Source organism: Cyprinodon tularosa, unplaced genomic scaffold, assembly GCF_016077235.1.
Source record: "Cyprinodon tularosa strain WSP-4 unplaced genomic scaffold, ASM1607723v1 ctg115, whole genome shotgun sequence".
Lineage (NCBI taxonomy): Eukaryota > Metazoa > Chordata > Actinopteri > Cyprinodontiformes > Cyprinodontidae > Cyprinodon > Cyprinodon tularosa.
The window spans coordinates 1395354-1418144 of NW_024037948.1; the positions used below are offsets into that span (position 1 = coordinate 1395354).

General features: G+C 36.9%; 1 protein-coding gene across 2 annotated transcripts in view; it reads left to right on the top strand.

Annotated features, from left to right (window-relative positions):
• bmpr1ba (bone morphogenetic protein receptor, type IBa) overlaps positions 1 to 22791 on the top strand; it is an 89837-nt gene that overhangs the window by 64496 nt on the left and 2550 nt on the right. For both annotated transcript variants that reach the window (XM_038306118.1, XM_038306125.1), the window contains 6 exons: positions 16538 to 16700; positions 16794 to 16893; positions 20998 to 21100; positions 21685 to 21781; positions 21876 to 22014; positions 22302 to 22494. In XM_038306118.1, the coding sequence (XP_038162046.1) occupies positions 16538 to 16700; positions 16794 to 16893; positions 20998 to 21100; positions 21685 to 21781; positions 21876 to 22014; positions 22302 to 22494 (795 nt within the window). The remainder of the gene's footprint in view (positions 1 to 16537; positions 16701 to 16793; positions 16894 to 20997; positions 21101 to 21684; positions 21782 to 21875; positions 22015 to 22301; positions 22495 to 22791) is intronic.

Here is a 22791-nt window from a genome sequence, read left to right on the forward strand (position 1 = left end):
TCTAATGTGACCTATAATTATCACTACAATCAAGAAATGGTATCACCCTTGGACAACACATAGGGTGATACAAACCTCGAAAAAGTCTTGCAGTCCTGTTCTGGTTCTTGCGGTAAGATATACAGCTTTACGGTATCCCAATAAATGAGGGATTTATTGGGATTATAGAACTGTTTTTTTTTTTTTTCATTTTGAAGGTTTATGACATAGCTGAGCCATCAAAAAAAATAAAAAATAGAAAAGTTTTTTTAGTAGAGGAAAGGGACAGAAAACAGGAATCGGATTAAGACAGTGCTCATAAAGAAGAAGAAGAAGAATCATTGTGACTAGAAAGCACTAGACGCATCATCTTTTCTAATACCTGTAACACGCAAAGTGTTTTTTTTCTCTTTTATGCCTAGAAGTTTTCTTTTCTTAAAAATTCATAACATTTTTAGTTTATTAAAAGAAAGGGAATAAAGGGTTTATTTGCAAGCAGAAGCTAATGATTATCATTCAAATTGTATAAAGTTAATAATAAGAAGACATTTTGAAATAGTCGCTGCAGATTGTGTGTTTTAGGGACCATCAGTTTTATAAACAGCAACCATAAGATGACATACAAAGAAAAGCTAATTATTTTATGATATGATATCACAATGCTTTTTATCACTGATTAACAGGGAACTGGCCCTTCTCTCTGGAAAAGGAGCACCTTCATATTCATGATTGAGCAACTTGTTAAATGAATTTTTATTGCTGTTTCACAAAGGCAGACTTCTTGCAAGTACAAGGGAAAATTACCCCAAAAGCTCATCGGAAACTCAGTAGTCTGAACAAAAGAACCCAGAATAAGATATAAAGTTCTGCAGACCTCCCCTTTCTTTTTTAGGCTCAGGATTCAAGGTTCACAAACAAGAAAGTGTCTGATTAAAATGGTGTTTATGGAAGATCTGTTTCACATTTTTCAAAATGATACAACGCTTTTCAGTGTGATGAGGAAAGAATTTAACTATCTTAATTTATTGTAATAAGCCACTCTTTCAGGGAGAGAACATTGTACTATACACAGTCAAACATGTTGTAAATGTAGTGAGCTAGGACTTCCACTTTATGACTTGAAGAATTTGATACTTGCAGTGATTGATTGAACCATGAGTTCTGCCTTGTACCAGAAAATTGACTTTCCATCTCTTCTTGACTTTAGGCAAAAAGGGCACTGGGGTCATCTTCTAAAGCACACCAACATGCCTACCAATGAACGGGTCAAAAATTAGCTCAGCCAAAGTCTAGACTTTTAATAAGTCGATGCTTTAGTGGAAGATGAACAGGCCTTTTAGTGTCTAAACCCCTTCTTTGTGGTCATGTTAAGACAGCCTGCAAAGAAAAGTTCCTTCACATTAATGTCAAAGGGTATATTAGAGGCTCACATTTTTTTGAGAATGGCAGAGGTCATGGAATTCCCATAGGATTCTCACAGCATTGAAATTATCATTATTAAGAATCACATGATTGGGACAGTATGTGATAGAAAGTTACCAGCAGAAGACATTAAGAGGCACTTGTATTATTTTATCTAATGAATCTATAAACACAAGTATTTATCAATAGATTTGATGTAACAATAGTATATGAGACTAAACGTGGCATGCATATATGTCTAGTACAAAAAATGCTGCAATGGGAGCTGGACAGTCCTATGAAGTGAACCGGCTGTTTTTAATGAAAACTGCATTAACAGGAGCAGGAGGAGACTGATGTGACTCAGTTGGGACAGATTGAAGAGGAGGAAAGAACACCTCCTAGCAGCCCAGTAAGATGTAGCTAAAGATGTTAGAATTAGCAGATTAAATAAAAAATTAGGAATCCCCTTATTTGTCTAACAAGAAAAAAAAAATCCCTATTATAGCAGCATTCGTAAAGGATAGAGATTAATATATTTTCATCATAAAAGCTTCCTTCCTGTTATAAGAATGAATATAATGGAACTGACAGAATGTAGTAAGACTGGAGAGATGCTTGGGGAAGAGTTTATTTGCTTTAAATGCCTTTAAATTGGGATAAGACCAGAGGTGGGTAGAGTTGCGAAAAAAAAAATACTTAAATAATAAGAGTAGCACCACTTAAACATATTTTTACTCAATAGCAGCCATCAAAGAAATGAAAAGGACTGCCTGAGTCTATATATATTCTAACAGAGCCAGTGGTGCCCGTGGTCATTGGGGCACTCGGGGCAGTGACCCCCGAGTTTAAAAAATAATTTTGTATTTACCCAATTAAAAGTAATTCTGTCTTAAAGCATAAGTGTACCAAATTTTGTTCTTTCATAGCACTGAATCAAAAAAAAAAAAAAAAAAACACATGGCAAGGGGCCAGGGCTAGGAACATGGCCAGCAGCTGTAGTCTCTTTTCTGTATTACCTCTTTTTGTTGTGTTGTTTTTTTCATTAAAAGAGGAAACAATTTTTCTATAAATTTTTTTATCTTGGCTTAGTCAGTTGAAAGAGACAGAGACAATGAAAAAGACAGAAAAAAAGAAAAGGCAAAGACAGGAAGATAGAAAAAGAAAAATATTCACCCTGTAATTCAGGGTCATCTGTGCATATCAAGAGTCGCTCTTTTAACTAAATGGCTTTGCAGTAGAGAAAATCATCATACGCTGTGATAGGTACCTAATGGGTGTCCAGATGGGTATGGCTGTTGACTGTGTGTGCTCATTTGTCTGCATGGTTTCAGTTGGCCACATGTTTGGCCAGTGAGATAGTTAAGAGAAGGCTTGGAGCCACTGATGGGTGATATGTGACTAAGTTAATGGGAACCTAATCAGGCAAAGGAGACAGTGAGACGCATTACAGTAGCCTTAAAAAAAACACTAGCACAACTAAAATAGATACTGTTAAACAGATGAATGCACTATAATGTCGAAATTCCTCTCATTACCAATATTAATGTTTGATATGATTACACACTTCTGAACACATGCAGCTACACACACTGACAGGGAAGTACTGCTTGAGCCACTGTAGATGACTGAGACACCACAGAGCAGAACTTTTGGAAATAAACACATAGCAGCTGTAATGATAACACTGTCAGCTCTGCACACACTCTCTCTGTCCCTGTGGCACACCACAAGATGCTAGCCAACACACAGATGTCTAACTTAGACCTAGCAAGAGGTGGTAAGAATTTGACTTTTCTAATTATTTGTAAAATACAGTATCCAGTATTTCCACAATTTCAGGGAGACTGAATTCATCTGGTGTCAGAGTTTGAGCAGTTTCAAGGATTGATCATATTTTACTTGGTCATTTTCCCTTTATTTTTCATGTCACCAAATTAAACTGCTATAGCCAGACCAGTAGAGGAAAGCATTTCTTCTGACCTTTTAAGTCACTTAACATTGTGGGAGGACATTTTGCTCTCTATGTTTTCACGTTTAAATTAAATAGGTCAGTTAACTTTCCTGGCATTCACTTATGCATACTTTAAGAATATAACAAAGTATTTGTTTTATTGGATAGGTATTTCGGATTTAGTGTATCCCTAGCAGATCTATTGAATTGCTATCAGATCTCCCCACATCTTTTTAAATAGGACTTTGAGTTACTGAACAACAATCATGTTTAATCTAGAAAGAAAAAGTCATTTTTTATTTTATCCTTGACCTCACATGACAACATCTGATTTTTTTTTCTCTATTGCAGAAAATATTTTACAGTTGCCTCGTTAATTCTCCAGCTCCAACTTTGCATCCCTACACTTTGCTGTCAAGTGCTTTGCTTTAGTCTTTTACGAATTAGTCAAATGTGAATTTTAACCTGTACTGTAACATGCCAGTTTTGGCCTGCATAGAAACTTGTTTTAGCTTTTGGATTTTTCTGCCTGTGTATAGCAGTAAAAAAGTGAAAAATGTTGCACTTTATGTACAAATCAGGACATCTGGTCACCCTAATGGTACATGGTGCAAGTGTTTAGTGGGGAATGATAACCTTTAAAAATCTATTTGCCAAGGCCAACTTGATAACCTTGAGGCCATTTTTAATCAGGTTATTGGAATGTTATTTTGCATACCATATTCTCACAACATTGTCTCACATGAAGATAAACCCTCTAATTTGGAAAAAAACAAGTGGATTCATTTGTAAAACTAAAAACAATGATTGTCATTGTTTCATTGCCATTGTTAATTTATTAAAATCTGATTAACATTTGCCTTGTGCTTAAGCTAGATTTGTTCACGAATGCATCTACTGACCTTTATCTCTGGCCATTTTAAACCCAGGCAATTAAACTTGGCCTCCTCTCCTAGATTCCAACAAATCTGTCTTGAATGGAGTTAGTGGCGGTGATTTTAATAGCAAGTTAAAGGAACTCGAAATCAAATTCTGCTTAAGGGCCCGTACAACTTGGGCCGACCCTAAACACATATTATTTTTAGATCTTGGGTGAATTAGGTAAGAATCACAAGCCTTAACTAGTTTAAAAAATATATAAGGTTGTAATGAATGCCCTTTTCAATTACATGTTTAAAATGAGTCAGTTTTGATGGGACTCTTCTCTTGCTGAGTATCTCTAATTAGTATTTGTCGACCATATTCAGTTTTAGTCAAAAGTACATTGTGTAGTAGCTGTAGATCATTGCTGGCTGCAGAGAAAAGTATTTGTTTAAACATACGCTGATACTGATACTACACAGGCACTGTGCCTGCTGTGTTTCTGTGTATGCTTTTCATATAAAGCATTCCTTTGTGGCACACACATTTGTCTGACAACACAAGAACAGATGCTGTAAGGAATCTAAAGGGGCTCTTAAAAGATTCCTATGACCTTTTTAGAAGCAATTTGAAAAAGAACATATAATAAATGTATTAGATTTCAAACATTGGAGTAGTAATGTTTTTAATACAACAAATTTCAGTTTCATTTTAAGATTCATTAGACTCATTTGACTCCTGTAGAAAAAGTTTTTGAGACACCAAAACTAAAGGCAATTCAGTTCAGACTCGGTTTAAACTTTAGCCCTAGAGTGTCAGCGTAGGTGGATGTTGGTTGAGGGTCCTAATGCAGAGACAAGGAGGCTGAGAGAAGTATTTGCTGATTTAATGGCAAAGAGAAACAAATTCCAAGAACAGAATGCAGAAAACCAACAACTGGAAGACATCAGGGGAAAACACACATGAGGAGCCAGGTAACAACGAGAAACCAGCAAACAGTAACTGAACAGGAGGTATATATATGGGAGACAGAAACAATGGGAGGACTAATTATCCTATAAAGAGCAGGTGTAGGCAGAAGTAACTAGAAGGAGCTAAGGGAAAGGAGGCTGGCATGAGGTGGCAACAGAGAGTAACTCAAAAAAATATTAGCCTGTTTAAATATAACACAAAAAGAAAAAGAAACCAATGAACAAGAAAACACAGAATAACATAAATCAAAGTGGAACTGAATAGATGCTGAAATAGAAGTCCACAGAGGACACAATCATGACACAAAGACTTAAGACCTGACTTCTACTTTTTGTGTGAAATTTAAAACATTGTTTAATTTTGTCTAAAAATATGCAAATAAAAACCCTATCTCCTTTTTTATTGGAAAATATCAACAATTAGAGCATCTCTGGTTCTGTTCATTCTGAAGTTCAGCACAGTTTTTTTTTTCCACTTGATACACTGTGCCTCATTGATTGTGAAGCAGTATGTACCGTATATCTGAACATATCAACTCGTTAGACTCCCAAACAAGGATTTTTTATGTGTATATAGAAAAAAAGGTTTAATAAAGTCTCAGAAAATTCTCCTGATAAGAGTGAATAGAAGAAAAATCTCCGAACACTATTGAGTGCAATACTTAATAAAATTGTGTGCATTACGAAGACAGAAAAAAGGTAACAAAATCCATGGAAAATTTTACCTTACATGGTTTGTGACGCCTCTCACCCGTAGACAGCTGGAGATAGGTACCAGCACCCCTCGCAACCCCGCTTGGGATTAAGCGTGTAGAAAATGGATGGATGGATGGTTTGTGACCTTAGAACAGCAAAGATGAGACCAAATCCATATTTTGGCTTCATGAAATAAGCCTCATTTTTCCCCTTTATCAGCGGGTTCAGTGAGTTTATATTGTAGACCCTTGATACGTTTAGGCTTGATCTTTACTGCAAACGTACCCCAAGAGACCACCAGAATATTTGGTACATGTTGGGGGACGGTGAATCTCATGCCGCCCAGAACAAGAAACCACTTTAGGGAGCTGCCCATGTTAGATACCATTAGAAAGTGCAGAGTTTGGGTTTTAATTTGAAATTAAAGTTATGGTAGCATCAGTGTTGCACTAGTGTTGCCCTATGTGTTTTCTGTAGAATCAATATGTGTGTCTGCTGTAAATGTCTTATTAAACTAGCGGTGGTTTCAATTACTTCACATATGCTTAATGCTTGGGGTGGACAGAATTTATACCTTTCCAGTGTTTTATTTCCTTTTTTTTTAAACTACTTATTTTTTTAAAAAGAAAATGGATTCATTTCCTAAACAGAGGACAGCAGGTGTGTTTTAATTGAAAATGAGTGCAGTTGAATGTTTGTCTTTTTAAAGCAATGGATCAAAAGCGGTAATAATCAAAGAACCAATGCCATTATGTAATATATGAGCAACAACATTGTATTTTTTTTATTATTTTAATGTACACGCAGTGTGATATACAACTACGTGTGGAGATAAAATGGGGTTCCTTTTGTATAAATATTATATATTTTTTTTTATGGTAGTACAAACTCTCAAACCAGTCTTGATACAATTTGTCAAGGCCTAACAAAAGAAGGAGGAGTAAAGCCCCGAGATACTGAGCCGAGCCAAGCAAAAAACAGGTTTAGACTTCCATCAGTGAATAGAAAAAAGTTTAATTTCTGTCTCTCCTCAAGTAAAAGTCATCCATAACAATATCACATAAGTCATATAGTATAGATCTGATCTGAAAATAGGGAATCCTGTAAGTTAACTTAAGCTACCTTTATAGTCACATATTTTATGAAAGTTTTCAACCTTAGAATGTAGCACATGGTGAAATAACTGCATATTTTCAGAGATGGATTTAAAACATGAGCATCACACCTAGTAATGGTACACAGACACAGCCCACAGATCCAGCCGGATCCCCGCTGTCTCTGAATTGATGTGGGCTGTTTTGTGATGAGTTGGAGCTCGCAGATGGCAGTGAACGGGAGAAAAGGAGCTTTTCATCAGGAGACCAGCTGGTCGTCTTTCTCTCTTGCTTTGCTCTCACACCTCCTTCAAGGACCGTTTCATCGTTCCTGTTATTTCAAAGGGAACACTGATGGCCCTCTGGAATGTACTTAGGGTTCCAGAGTCCTTGTGTATCTGTCAGTCAGGCCCATGAAAGGGGTTTCTTGCACATAGACTCACACACGCCCCTTTGATTAAAGCATAAAGCAACTACGCGACAGCTGTATAGCCAGAGAAGCACACTGGCTCATTACCGGATCATTCATCGGTATGACATAATGAAGGAATGCTTGAAAAGCTGTTTATGATGTTTTTGCTTTGGACCATAGATGAGGCAAATTAATCAACATCCGTCTTTTTTATTCGGTTTTCGATAAGGAAACTCTTTAAAAGCTGAGTTCTGCCTGAGTATAAAAACCATATTTCCATCTTATGCTTTGACCATTGCTGAAGGTCATAGAACTTTTAGTAGAGATGGTGCAAAGCTGCTTTCAATATTTGAAATGTCAACTTTTTCAACAGTAAGTGAATATAATTTTAATTGATTTTCCAGTTGACATTTCAATGAATAATAAAACATTTTTGAAAAAAAAAAATTGCTTATAGTCCACCAGGGTTTTAAAGAATTATGGACCTGATAATGGACACAATAAATAAATTAAATTATATATTTCTTTTTTAGTTATACTGACCACTGAAAGTGCTTACCATAAACACAGTCACCCAATCGCTTTCTCAACCACATCAATGCAGATTTGTATTTAACTTGGGGTTAACTGCTTTTTTCAAGGGCACATCATTATGTGACGGAAGGAAGTTGAAATCAAGACAACTTTTAGATTGTTAGACAACTTCTCCCTGAAGAGGTTGCCCTATCATGGTTTTGGAACCCTCTATTATTGCCAATATTATCTATTGCTACAATCAATAGTCCGATGATCGGATCATTAAAACACCTAAAAATTCATTGTAGCTCTGGCAGTGCTTTTTACAGCCCTGATTGGCGTGCCTTACCTAATGTATTAAAATAAGCATGTTGTTTATTTACAGTAAGTGTTTTTGGTTTATATTTTTGTGTCCAACTGCAACAGTAATGTTTGAAAATAGCCCAAAAATCAATAACAAAAAAACAAATAACAAAGCAAATGAAAATAGCTTTGATAAATAAAAACAGTAGTTTAAGCTGGTCCTTCTTCCTTTATGCCCCAAGACCATCCTTATAGAAATCATTACACACGCAAAACAATAACAAACAGTTAATTGTTTTTAGCAGCCTCCTAGTTGCCCTAAAATCCCTTAATTCAGGGTTTTAGGAGAGTTAAAACAAACAAAAACACACAAAAACTCATTTAGAAACAATGCATTAGGTTGTTTCTTAACCTTTTCCTCATGGCTTCACTATCTGCTGCATGAGATGAGGTAAACAGGAGCAAGGACACAAATTCACAATCTATCTATTTCAGTGGAAATGTGTAATAGTCAGACTAAGCAATTAAGCTATGTGAGGAATCCCTTTCTCACACACTTGAAAGCCAAACACTTGTGTATAGCCAAAACAGTCTGACTGGTGACCTTGGCTTCCCAGCATTCAGCATGCAGAAAATGGGGTTCATTATCACATTCCTCCTTACGTGGGATGGTTCAGCTCATCTCAGGACTGACAGGGAGAAGGACGTAGAGTTAAGAGCAGGAACTGAAATTACTTAGCTGTGGATAGAAAGAGATGGGTTAAAAAGTTTAAAGAGGGAGTAAAAGGAGGACAGAACATAAAGAGAGCTTTTCAGCTTTGTTTCTTTTTGCTGTGCAGAATGTCCTGTCAAACACCTGGAAGATGAACATCCATTTGAGGGTGTTGAATGGTTGTGTGGTCAAATGATTATTGGTTAAGTGGAAGGAGGGAGACAGGGTTGTTTACACGGAAAAGGATTGTCTGTTTTGCCTTGTTTGACATGATAACTAATGAATATGTTCCCTCGGTTTCAGCTATCCTTTGTCTATCTTCAGATCTCGTCTCTTGATCTTGCTCCCTCATGCACAATATTCCTCCCCTAGCATCCATCTCCTCTGTCCATTTAGATATTTTTTGCTCTTTCTCTGGCAGTTTTCACAAAGCTACATCTGTTCAAAACAAAAGGCCTAAGTGTTTGTGGGTACAAGGGGCCACATTTTTTGTTTGTGTGTTGACAGTGACCTCCATGTACTGCCATCATTAAACCATGCAAAAAGCCTTTATGCTTTCAGTCAAAGACCTTGAAACATTTTTAATGTCAATGAGGTGTTGGGGAAACCCAGGCATCTTAAATGCCTTTAAGCAGCACATTAATGAAGCACTTTGACGCCATAATCAGATCACAATGGACTGTTAGTTTATGTTTTATTAACATTTGTTGTTAATCCATGATTTCTGCAGTAGAGGAAACTGTAAGATTTAAGTTAAAGTACATTTATAAGAGATATAAAAAAGTTTCAAATTTCACTTCACAAAATAGAAGATTAGCATTAGAGATTATTTATTTTAGCTTTCTCCTCTGCTTCCCTATTTGGATTTAATCTGTCTATAAACTTGTCATATACTGCTAAAAATATTTAGCAGTGGTTTTAAAATAAAGGTGTTTCCCAATGAAACTCACTTAACAATAATGTTCTAAGTGCTGTAGTATCTTTTTTTATTTATCGATAGATATTTTTTTGCCCCAACAGGTATTTCTGCAAAAAAGTATTATTTTAAAATATATAAATGCTCTAATACCGTTTGCAGATTTAGATTAAAATCTATTTTATTAATTCATGAGAGCTGTTTCTAATAGGAAACAGCACATACATGTCTTAAAAGAAAATAAAATAATGTACAAGTATTGTCATTATTCAAAGATAATTTCCTACAGGTTTAGAACAGTGCTCTGGTTGCCCTGCAAAAAAAAAAAAAGGGTATTAAGATAAGGATTTCTGAAATAAGGATGACCTATCAATTCTGTGCTGATTAAAGCAAGAATATGAGGAGAAAAACAAAGAAAACAAACAAAAAAACTTTGGACAGAGCATCCAGCTGCACTGCAAACAAGTGCATCTTCAACTATTTGCATGTCGGATGGCAGGGCCGTTAAAGACCAGTAGGAGATTCATTGTTTTACTATGGAAGCTTATACTACCAAGACTGAAAAAGAGCTTAATTTAAGTCACAATATATTCTTTATTAAACTGTACAGCCGACAACTTACTGGAGGTCAAAGACTTGCAGTGCGTGTTTGACTAGTGGTAGTTTGGTTTAGTCAGAAGCTCTGAAACTGGTAATTTAAAACTGCTTTGACCAGAACCTTTGTCAACACTTACAATTTTGTAGTGACACCTCTCATTTTAAAATGTGCAGAAGATCTAAAAAGAAATTAAATTTTGTGACATGAACTTCCTAACTGAAACTTTACTTAATAACCTCTGCACTACAGCAAAAGAAGGAACCACAATCATAAGATTAAAGAAACTTTACATCAGCTTATTTCCTTCACAAATGTGTCCTTGTAGACATTCAGTTGCCTTCTTCACCTGTGAATTATTACAGACTCAATTGTTCTTTTCAAGGTTCAGGATTCTTGCATAAAACATAATCCTGTTTTATTGCTGCTCTGCCTGTTTGTGTCTCATCGAAGAACATTCACATGCACACACATGCACATGGAGAGCACCAGCCAAAGATCCCAGGTGCAGGCTTGGATGTGAAAGGCTTTGTGTTTAGTCAACACCGTAGCAGCACCTCACATGACAATCTGGTGGACTCACACTGGGAAGACCGAGCACAAATTAAGAAAGGATGAGAAAAGGAATTTAACAGAATGAGATCAGAAGGATTAGTAGGATAACTGAGTAGCAGTTAGCCTAAAGACGGAAAAGTTGAAAATTATTACTGGGGGAAAAAAAATGCGTACGACTTTTAAACCAGGTGAGAAATAAAGAAGCTGTCAAACAGAGAAAAAATAAGTGAGAAAACTTGGGAGGTGGTTGGCAAAAAATAAGAGACAAAGTGACTTAGCATTATTGAGAGAGATCAAAAAATTTAAGGGGGGGCAGAGTGAAAGAAAGGGTGGAAAAGGCCAGTGGCCTCTGCTCTGCCCCCCGTGTGTGCTGCTAAACTGCTCACCAGTTCCCTGCAGCTCTGTCACTTCTGGTTTGTTAATCCCCTGTTCTCCTTCCCCCTCCTCCTCTTTGTTGCTCCCTTTCACTCAAATTGGTCAATTGTTAATGTGACCCTTTCTAAACCCCATTGCCGCTCTCTTTTAGTTTTTTTTTTAAATTATTATGTTTAGAAAGGAGACATTTAGAAATGAAAATGTTGACATCAAACTTCTATGATTCTTAGAGAAGAACTCACTAAAACAATGTTTACATGATTTCATCTTAGAGTATAACTTTCTAAATGTGTATAGTTAATAGAATTACTGTAGAAAAGAAATAGTCATTAAAATTACAGTTTATTTCTTCTTGGTAAGACAAATAGCACATTTGTACCTGGAAATTCTGAGTTATAATATAAAATTCAGTTAATTTTTTTTTCACAGAAAACCCCAGGATCAGAAATCTGAGATATTTCCTTTTTATGTGCTTTCTGTTTTCACTGCACTGAAATTCATTTAGATCAGCCTGATGCCATGCAATGTACCAGAAATTTATTTTTTTATAGTACTCTTGATAGGTTGTTCTCATACTGTAAGTGCTTTTGAGGCTAAACCTTATTTTTGTGTATTTGGGAGCAAGTTACTCACCTATTAGGTTCGAGGGATTCATCAATGAATTCATCAGTGAGAAAGTCAATTACCTTCTCTTTTTTAGTAAGCATACATTCTTGAGGACTACACATATGCTTTACAAAAATAGATATGTTTGAAGTCTGAACATATAGGAAGTTTTTCCAATAATTTTTTTTCTTCAGAAAAGCATCTCAGTAAAATTTATTTTTCTATATTTTACTTTCACTCTGTACAACAAAACAAATTAGCTAGACACCAAAAAAATGACCCAATACAATTGATGCAACCTTTCATATTTAACTCAATTAAATAAAACTATTGGTTTAAATTCAATAGGAATATTTTGAAATATCAATTTAAAAGAAAGATTCTTGAGCCTATAAAACAGAAATACAGTATGCTTGATTTCTGTGGTCCATCTCTGTTTAGCAGCTGTTGTGCATCTGGCCTTACTGTACTGTTCATGCTGGAATAAATACAACTCTCGAAAGCCATGGAAGAAAGACACAATCCCAAATCCCTTCCCCCCCTCAAGTGACAAACAGGTGCCCTTTTGAAATGGGATAACCAAGGAATACTGCCACTTTTTTCTAGTTCTTAACAGCTGTAGGAGTTGAATAAGCCCCAAAAAAGAACTGCTGTGAAAGCACATTCATCATAGTATCAGGTGATGGAACTCATTGATTTCATTTCTAATGCAGTGTGAATTTTGTCATAACATTTATATTATATATAAATGTTATGACAAATACATATATACATATTTTGTTGTGTTAGGAGATTTAATGCATTTCACCATTGTTTTGAGGATTATATTTCAGTTGCCAACTCGTGCCGCATAGTTTTAAGATGTTAATCCAGAATTTGCTTCACATACTGACTTTTTCCTCACTACTTACTCTCTTTTAACGCTGCAGGTCTTAAAGTATCTTCCCCTCAACAGGTTGACTTTTTAACCCCTTAAGCCCTGAGGGTCTTAGGAGAAAATTCCGCTTGAAATTACATATGTGAATTAAAGCAAGTACAGCTCCCAAAAATCTTGATGGTTTCTTGAAAGTAATGATTTGTGGATGAAGGTAACCGCTGCAGGCTGCATTGGACTAGAACTGGAGAAGTAGATTGGAGCTGGAGAACAGGAGCGAGTACTTGGTGATGCAGGGCTGTTGTTGAACCGAAGGAGCAGCTAGAGGGAGTTCCTTGGAGGTGATGCTGCAGAAGTAACCAGGAAAGCAGCCTGAAGAGAGTCCATAGAACGTATGGCTGCGATGGTTTGAGATGAGCACAGAGTGAGCATCAGCTGCAGTAATCCTCAGGGAAACAGGGAGAGTTCCTGGAGAGACAGAGGCTGCAGTAATCCGCAGGACCACAGAGAGTATTCTAGAAGATGCTGAGCTGCTGTAAATCCCCAGGTGCAGACGAGAGAGTTCACAGGGCAGAAGGCAAAAGATCCAGCAGCACAGCAACGGAAGCACAGAACCTCACTGACGAGGTGTTGGGTTAGTAGTGACTTAATACGAACAGGTGGGGAAGAGCTAACTGAGGGAGGTTTTTGTAGAGATGCTGGCAGGTGGAGTGAGTATTGACTAATTGGTAATTAACAGGTGTGACTAATTGCTGAGGGAGTGGAGGCTGAGCTGTGTAAGAGGAGGAGGTGCTGGAATAACAGAAGGTGATGGCCAGGCCGAAACTGAACCATGACAGCCTCACCAATTTTTTTCCTAAATAAACACTGCAAAAAACCCTGAAACCCCATTTGAAACTCTGGGTGAAGCCTCAGACTTTGAAGATCCACATTTTGACTATAAGTCAAGCATATTTGGACTGAATAAGTCGAAGCCTGTTTGTTCCACAAAAGTCTTAGTGAACAGTGTGCTAGGCGGAAATGTGATTCTGGCACAGTGCTGCCAAAAGTAACCAAATAGTGCCAAATGCATTTTTCCACTCATAAAAGGGAATGTGACCAGACGGATTTACATTGTTGGAGACCCTATGCATAAGGCAAAGCCTTTTCTCATAGGATTTAGCCATTTTTTTTATTGAAATTTAGCATTGAACACACAATAATATGACCTAACTGAATAAAAAATAAGACGAATTGTACAATTTTTCTTACCAAACAGGGATTTTTTATTGAAAACAAGAATTAGAAATCCAACAACTGTACAAATATAAAAATAAATTAGAATCAGAAGCTTCTTTCAAGAAAATGTGCAAAATATTTATTCATGTGAATTATTATCTAAAAAACATGTGCTAAAAATTTTTTAATTGTGAGGTGTGACCATTTGACCAAGTCTCAGCCGTGGCAGGGGACCTGGCCCGCTATATTTGTGATGGTCCCAGGAGATCCTCCGGACTATGAAAATAAATAAAAGTAATTTATCACAACAAAGTAGTTTCTTACACACAATAAAAAATTATTGGCAGAATGTGGGTATTATCAAAGTTGTACAACTTTCCCTGAATCAATCTTGCATACAATACACGGTGGGGGAGGAGTTTAACAAATACAGCTTCTGTTATTTTTCCTCCTGTTTTTTTTTTTTTTTTACATGAGCTCTTTTCAAACAGCAGAGACATGCTGTATAGACTCAATAAATAAAAGATATTCCTTGAAAACAGCACATAAAGCGCAAAGCGCTGCAGCTAGATAGATATTATTCTGCAGTGCAAACTTTCTCCTGCATCAGACAGTAGGGGAGGAGAAAGATATACCGCAGCTTTGGTGTTATTTTTTCTACTGTTTTCATGTGAGCTCTTTTTCAAAAACAGCAGATGAGCTTTATAGACAGAGATACTACAAATAAAAAAAATCTCATGCAACTTACTCATAAGGCGGGTCACGAAGCAGCAAGTCCTCATCTTCTTCCTTCTCACAATCCAGGCTGCTGCTGTGTGATGATTTCTCAATTTCAGCGTCACTGGTCTGCAAGATTTCCTCTAGGCTTCCAAATCGGTCATATTCCTCTTCTGTGCCATTATAGTTTATTGAAATAAAATGATAGAGAGAAAAGAGAGCCAAAACAGGATCCACAGAGCAGAGCAACCTCGAAGCTGCCGTGTGTAAAGTGAACTGAGCACAATGCTGATATACTGGAATTTTAAATCTCATTTTATTTCTTTACACAGCTATAAAACAAAAAGTGTTTTTGCAAATTTAATTTTGAAACATGTTTTAGAAAATTTAAAGCCCCATTTTTAAATGCATGTGGATGAAATACCATGGGACTGTGTTTTGGCCATTTCTATAAACAGATAAACATTAGCAGGTGTCAGTTCGGCCCGGTACCGGGCCCAACGGGCTTAAGAGATTAAGCTTCCTAGCACTAATGTAGAGATAGATGAAGTTGGTCAGTCCATAGACTGCTGGTTGGTGAGACGATGTGCTTGAGCTGTATGGAGAGATCCAGTAGACTGCGTGAGCTGATACTAGAGCTTCACTCAGGATCCTGAAAGATGGAAGTCCAGCTTCAATATCACAGGTGTCCATGATGAGCAAGCATGAAGTGACAGTGGAGAGGAAAAAAACTCCCCATTGGGAAGAAACCTCTGGCAGAACCAGGCTCAACATGGTGGTCTTCTGCCGGACCGGTTGAGATGAGACAGGAAATGCACTCTGATGAAGCTTAATTTTGGTCAACCAGCCTCTCCTGGGAAGCTTCACCCTATTAGATGTTTTCAATGTTTGTGGATGATGGGTCCCACTGTGGTTTGATGGAGTCCTGAAGCTTTAGGAATTGTTTTGTAAGCCTTTCCAGGCTGATCAATCTCAGTAATATTGTTTTTAACTTGTAGCTAATTTTCCATGGCCCTCAACATGACTTGTGACTTTTAAGGATCTTTAGGACTTTGTCAGGCAGATTGAGAACATTGTTGTAGTAAACTGGCCTGAAGAAAACAAAGTCAGGTGTATTAACGAGGCCTGTAGCCTCTGTTTCACACAGGGCTATGTGGAATAGAAACAAAGTGCTAACAGTTGCTAAAAGATAAATAGTAAAATAATATAATTAATAATAATCAATTAAAAGAAAACATTAAAGAAAAATAAAAACAATTAAGGCCTAGATAAAAACAACAAGTAAATACCTGAATCTAAGATGCATAGCTCTACATTATGTTTTCAATAGATTTAGATTACATATTCATTATTAATTGTTGATTATTAATGGAAAAAATAATCAACAGTGTAATTCATTTGCAAAACAATAATTAGACATAAAAAGAACACCACAGTTAGTTAATGCAAACTCTGCTCTCTGTCCAAGTAAAAAAAGAATAAAAGCAGATACTGATTAGAAGATTACATATGACTGTAAAATAAACAAGCACCAAATCAAAAAATTTTACAGTTGTTGTACTTTGTATTCCAAATGCACTCCCAAAAGGTTCAATACATACAATGTTTTTGTTTTTTTGATCAAAACTATCTACTTTATTGTCTGCAATTTTGACAGTTTGTAGATATACTTGTTGTCATTGCTTGTCTTGTGCATGCCTTTGTAAACAGAACAAAACAATAAAACACAGTATTTTTTTCAATGTATAAATCTACCCTGATGTGCTATAAATTTATTCATAGGCAACATTTTGGACAGTATGCTGCTAAAAGTATCCACTAAGGAGACGGCAGAGAATGGGAAGAAGACTTCAGGAAACACAGCTCCTGCACTGTCTTCCCAAAAATTCCTGTGGTGTCACTGTGACCACCACTGCCCTGAAGATTCAACCAACAATACATGCTGGTAAAGAAGCAACACAGAACCAGCATATGTGTATTTCTTTAATTTAGATGTTATTTGCAACACTTAATGTTTCTTTATTTTTCTTTTTTGAAGGACGGATGGGTACTGCTTCACAATGGTTGAGGAAGACGGAGGAGTACCAGTCCTGACTGCAGGATGCCTGGGGCTTGTCGGGTCTGAGTTTCAGTGTAGGGTGAGTTTACACATCGCAGTTCAAATTATAGCTTTTTTCCCCCAAATTCTTAGTCTTCTGTGACTGATCCTGCTGAAAATTTAGATGGTAAGATTTGTACTGTCTGTCCTAAGAAATAAAAGGAATATTTTCATTTGAAAGGTTTCATTATCATGTTTATTTAGATAAAGTTTTGCTGGATGCAAAATGTTAACCATGCATTTAAAACTAAATATTTGCTGCCTGTAAGTATTTTAGATTACCCAAATGTTTTTTCTTGACTAAATAATAGAATAATTTGTTTTATTTTAGAAAATGTTTTGATCAATTTATTCATATTCAGAGATTTGTATATGTTTTCGAGTCCTCCTACAGAATAACCTTTTGAATTAGACATATTCTCAGGTAATGTGTGTATTAAAGGGGTCATGGAAGCAAAACCGAGTTTACATTGTTATAGATGAATAACGATAGTTAAATGGGTGAAATGGACAGACAGAGAAGTTAAAACCCCATCGAAACCTCCTTTCTATGCAAGTCTCACAATTCCAAACTTACACCATAAAACAGGCAATCCAAACAAACCCCCCAGTTGACATAAACTTGGGGATGTTGCCTTATTTGGTTCTGGCCTGTACTTTTGTTGTTATGTTTCCGTGAGTGTGTGCTTGTTGCTATGATGCGTCTCTGCTCAGCAGCTTCACTCATTGTAAACCAACCAATCAGTGCACGGCTCATCTAAATATTCACGAGCATCCCACAAAAGGAAGAAAACCTGTCATTTCTTTCTGGGAGTTTTAACCAGGCTTGCATTATAAGAACACCAAATATGCCATTTTCAGCCCAACCAATGTTACACACCCTATTCAGAGACCCTAAGAACCAGCACCAAATACCCTATATAATAATTCCATGACCCCTTTAAACCCAAAATAGTATGGAAGGTTGAAAATTCTTAAAGCTCTCAAATTTAAATGTTAGGTAGCTTTAGTAAATCTTTTGCACAAAAAAAAAAAAATTAATTTAAAGGGTGTTTACGCATCGTAACAGTGATGTCCATATCTTTGAACGGTTCTGTATGTGCTATATGCTAATAATTCAATTCAATTCAATTCAGTTTATTTATATAGCGCCAAATTCACAACACATGTCATCTCAAGGCACTTTACAGTTCAACCAGATCATACAGTCAAATTGATACAAAGTTTTCTATCTAAGGAAAACCAGTTGATTGCATTGACTCATTGACTCAAATACAATCCCCCACACTAAGCATGCTTGTAGCGACAGTGGAGAGGAAAAACTCCCTTTTAACAGGAAGAAACCTCCAGCAGAACCAGGCTCAGTGTGAGCGGCCATCTGCCGAGGCCGACTGGGGTTCAAGGAGACAGAAGCAGAGATACAAAAAGCAGCTGTAAAAGGCGGCCCCGTCCAGGAAACACACAGCCAGGCAGACGAGCTCCAAGGCAGCTCCCATGCCAGAGGACGAAGAGAGCACATCCACTCAGTCACGGTCAGAGAAACAGGACCACACTGGAAAACAGGCCGATCTCCAACATCTATTAACAAGGGTGTTGATAGAAGCAGCACAGCTGATGTTTCTTTCCAGGATGACGTCACAGCCAAACAGGAACAGACGAGGCAAAGCTACTCTGAGGAAAAGCAGAGAGAGCAGAAGGTTAGAGATTGAACTAACAGATTCTGCAGAATAGGAGAACAGAGAGAGAATGAAGCAGAATGATGAAATGGGGGTCCCTATGTCCTCCAAAAGTCTAAGCCTATAGCAGCATAACTATAGAGATAGCTCAGGATAACCTCAGCCACTCTAACTATAAGCTTTATCAAAAATGAAAGTTTTAAGCCTAGCCTTAAAAGTAGACAGGGTGTCTGCCTCACGGACTAAAACTGGTAGTTGGTTCCACAGGAGAGGAGCCTGATAACTAAAAGATCTGCCTCCCATTCTACTTTTAGAAATTCTAGGAACCACTAGTAAACCTGCAGATTGAGAGCGAAGTGCTCTGTTAGGAACATAAGGAACAATCAGATCTCTGATATAAGATGGAGCTTGGCCATTTAAGGCTTTATATGTGAGAAGGAGGATTTTAAATTCTATTCTTGATTTAACAGGAAGCCAATGAAGAGAAGCCAGGATAGGAGAGATATGATCTCTCTTTTTCATTTTCATTAGAACTCTGGCTGCAGCATTTTGGATCAGCTGAAGGCTTTTAACTACAGTTTGTGGACTTCCTGATAGTAAAGAATTACAATAGTCCAGCCTTGAAGTAACAAATGCATGGACTAGTTTCTCAGCATCACCCCTGGACAGGATATTTCTAATTTTTGCAATGTTCCTCAGATGAAAGAAGGAAATTCTAGAAACCTCTTTGATATGGGATTTAAATGACAGGTCCTGATCAAAAATAACTCCAAGATGTTTTACTTTATTATCTGAAATCAGTTTAATCCCATCCAAATGAAGTGACTGGCTAATCAGTTTCTTTTTCAGAGACTCTGGTCCAAAGACTATAACTTCTGTTTTGTCTGCATTCAGAAGCAGAAAGTTAAGAGTCATCCAGGTTTTTATGTCTTCAAGACATGCCTGTAATCTATGTAATGGGTTAGCTTCATCTGGATTTATAGACAGATATAGCTGGGTATCATCAGCATAACAGTGGAAATTAATCCCATGCTGTCTAATAATTCTACCAATTGGGAGCATGTATAAAGTAAAGAGAATTGGTCCTAGCACTGATCCCTGTGGTACTCCACAGGTAACCTTTGAGCGTGTTGAAGATCTATCATTAACATGAACAAACTGAATTCGATCAGATAGATAAGATTTAAACCAGTCTAGTGCTGTTCCTTTAATTCCAACAAAATATTCAAGTCTTTCTAAAAGAATATTATGGTCAACTGTATCAAATGCAGCACTAAGATCCAACAGGACGAGCACAGATACAAGTCCATTATCTGAGGCCATGAGAATATCATTAGTGACTTTCACCAGAGCTGTTTCAGTGCTATGATGAGCTCTAAAGCCAGACTGAAACTCTTCAAAAAGTTCATTATGGTGGAAGTGATCGCAAACTTGTTTGGCAACTACTTTCTCAAGAATTTTGGATAAGAAAGGAAGATTGGATATAGGTCTATAATTGACCAAGTCATCTGGGTCAAGAGACGGTTTCTTAAGCAGAGGTTTAATTACAGCAATCTTAAAAGCTTTAGGTACATATCCCTGTAACAGAGATAGATTAATCACATCTAAAATGGAGGAGGAGATCAAAGGGAATACCTCCTTAAATAACCTGGTTGGAACTGGATCTAACATACAAGTTGAAGGCTTAGATGAAGACAATAATTTTGCTAATTCAGAGAGTTCAACTGGATCAAAGCAGTCTAAACCCAGTTCAGATTCCATGACTACCTCAGGTACAATCGCGGATAGAGGAGTGCTTATGATCTTATTTTTAATAAGATCAATCTTATTTATAAAGAATCCCATAAAATCATTGCTGCTAAGAGCAGGTGGAATGGGCGGTTCAACAGAGCTATGGCTCTGGGTGAGTTTGGCAACTGTATTAAAAAGAAATCTAGGATTATTCTTATTCTCCTCTATTAATGAGGAGAAGTATGCTGCTCTTGCTTTACAAAGGGTCCTCTTATACAGCAGTAAACCATTTTTCCAGACTAGGAAGGACTCTCGCAGGCCTGTGGAGCGATATTTTCTCTCCAGTTTCCTAGCATTTTGCTTCAAAGTACGCAGCTCTGCATTAAACCAAGGAGCAAGCTTTCTATTTTTAACGGTTTTCATTTTCAAAGGAGCTGCGTTGTCTAAGGCAATACGCAGAGAACTAGCAACCCCATCAACAAAATCATCAACCTGTGAAGGGGAATAAGCTAAGCTTTTGCACTCTGCAGCACTGCTCAGTGACACAGAGCAGAGAGAAAGTGAAGCAGATTCTTTAAAATTTATAACTGCACTATCTGATAAAGATCTACTAAAATTGAACCTTCTTTTGGGGGAGGAGAACTCTGTTAAAGTAATCCTGAAGGTTATTAGAAAGTGGTCAGAGAGGACAGGGTAATAACAGGCTTATGTTTTTTTAATGACTTTATTGTCTTTAGGACACCGTTTTGTCCCATGAGAGAAAAACGCTGGAGTGCTGCACAGATGAAGATTTCTGCAACAAAAAGCTGCATCCTACACTGCCACCACTCAAACCACCTTGTAAGTTCAATTTTTCTAGCATACAGTATAGCAAGTGACATGAATATGATAAAACAATGCAACAATATACATATGCATCCAAAAAACAAATGAATGTCAGGAAAAAGTTCAACATCTTCTTCCACAGAAATGCAAGTATTGGTTGTTTCTAGTCCTCCTACAGAGGGGGTTTCCACCTGTCTCTTGAAAAAGGCAACTTTTCCACCTAATTTCTGGAGATGAACCTTTGGTGAAAGATCACTTGGGAGTCAATGAGTTAATATCTATAAGCTCATCAGAGTATCTAGAGAAAACTAAGGTATCATTATTTGAGAAAGAATTACTAGGAAAACCAGAGGCCTCAGCCAATGCTGAAGTAGTCAGCAATCTGAAACCTTATCATCTGGGATAAGGAGGAGAATTCATCAACAAGGATAAGGGGTTGAGTCAAATGAAATACCAATAAGTGGAATTTGATTTAAAGCTGAGTTACCTAAGTTGATTGTGACTAATAGAGACAAATTGGGCAGCACAGAAAAGAGCAATACAATTACGCAATGTTTCTTGATATTAATATTGAAAATTATTAATCTTTTCCTGTCTAGTGTATTTTGATTGGAAGATCCACCACATGGCAATGTTGATTTCAATAACTGTGTGCATCATTGTACTGGCTGCCATTATTATCTTCTGCTACTTCAGGTAATCAAACAGTAATGATAACTCACAGTTTTCTTTAATTTGCAAGCAGTTCCTATATCTTGATAGTGTTTTGCTGAATGACATTGCCTTGCAGGTACAAGCGGCAAGAGTCTCGTCCTCGATACAGCATTGGTTTGGAACAAGATGAAACATATATTCCTCCAGGAGAGTCTCTGAAGGACCTGATAGAGCAGTCACAGACCTCTGGCTCAGGCTCAGGTCTCCCTCTGTTGGTGAGATGCCCACAAAACACTTTCTGCTGTACCCTGTCTGCCATCATTATTGATTTTCTTCCAACATCATTTGATTTCTTGCTTCCAATGAAATTCAAAAAATGTATAAAAGCATGTAATGTGATTTTTTTTTACCCTGTAGAGAGCATGTGAGAAAGGCTATATGGTGAAATATTTTTGCATAGATTTAGGCTGTAAGATTTTTTTATGAAGGCCTTAGTGACATTATGAAAAACGCACACACAATGGAAATTATTTATCTATACTCTGCTTTTGCTCATCCCCAGGTCCAGAGAACTATAGCCAAGCAGATTCAGATGGTGAAGCAAATTGGCAAGGGAAGATACGGCGAGGTGTGGATGGGCAGGTGGAGAGGAGAAAAGGTGGCTGTTAAAGTTTTCTTTACCACTGAGGAGGCTAGTTGGTTCAGAGAGACTGAAATTTATCAGACTGTCCTGATGAGACATGAGAACATACTAGGTAAGTGTTGCTCTTTTACCTGTTGGTAGTATTCATTTAATTTAGACCTTTAGATTATGATTTATGATTCTTTCTTTGACATCACTCTATTTTACAATTATTACAAAAGTTTGGGTTTTTTTCCCCCTACATTGTTCAAATGTAACAAGTTAAATATAGTGCTGACTTTGCAGACATTTTAAAGAGATAGTTTTACTTTATTTATTGAGAAATTTATATTAATATTATGGTACCTTTAACATAAATCGTTTAGCCTTATTCGAATCAATGTCGTACCCCATGTTACAGTAGTTAGAC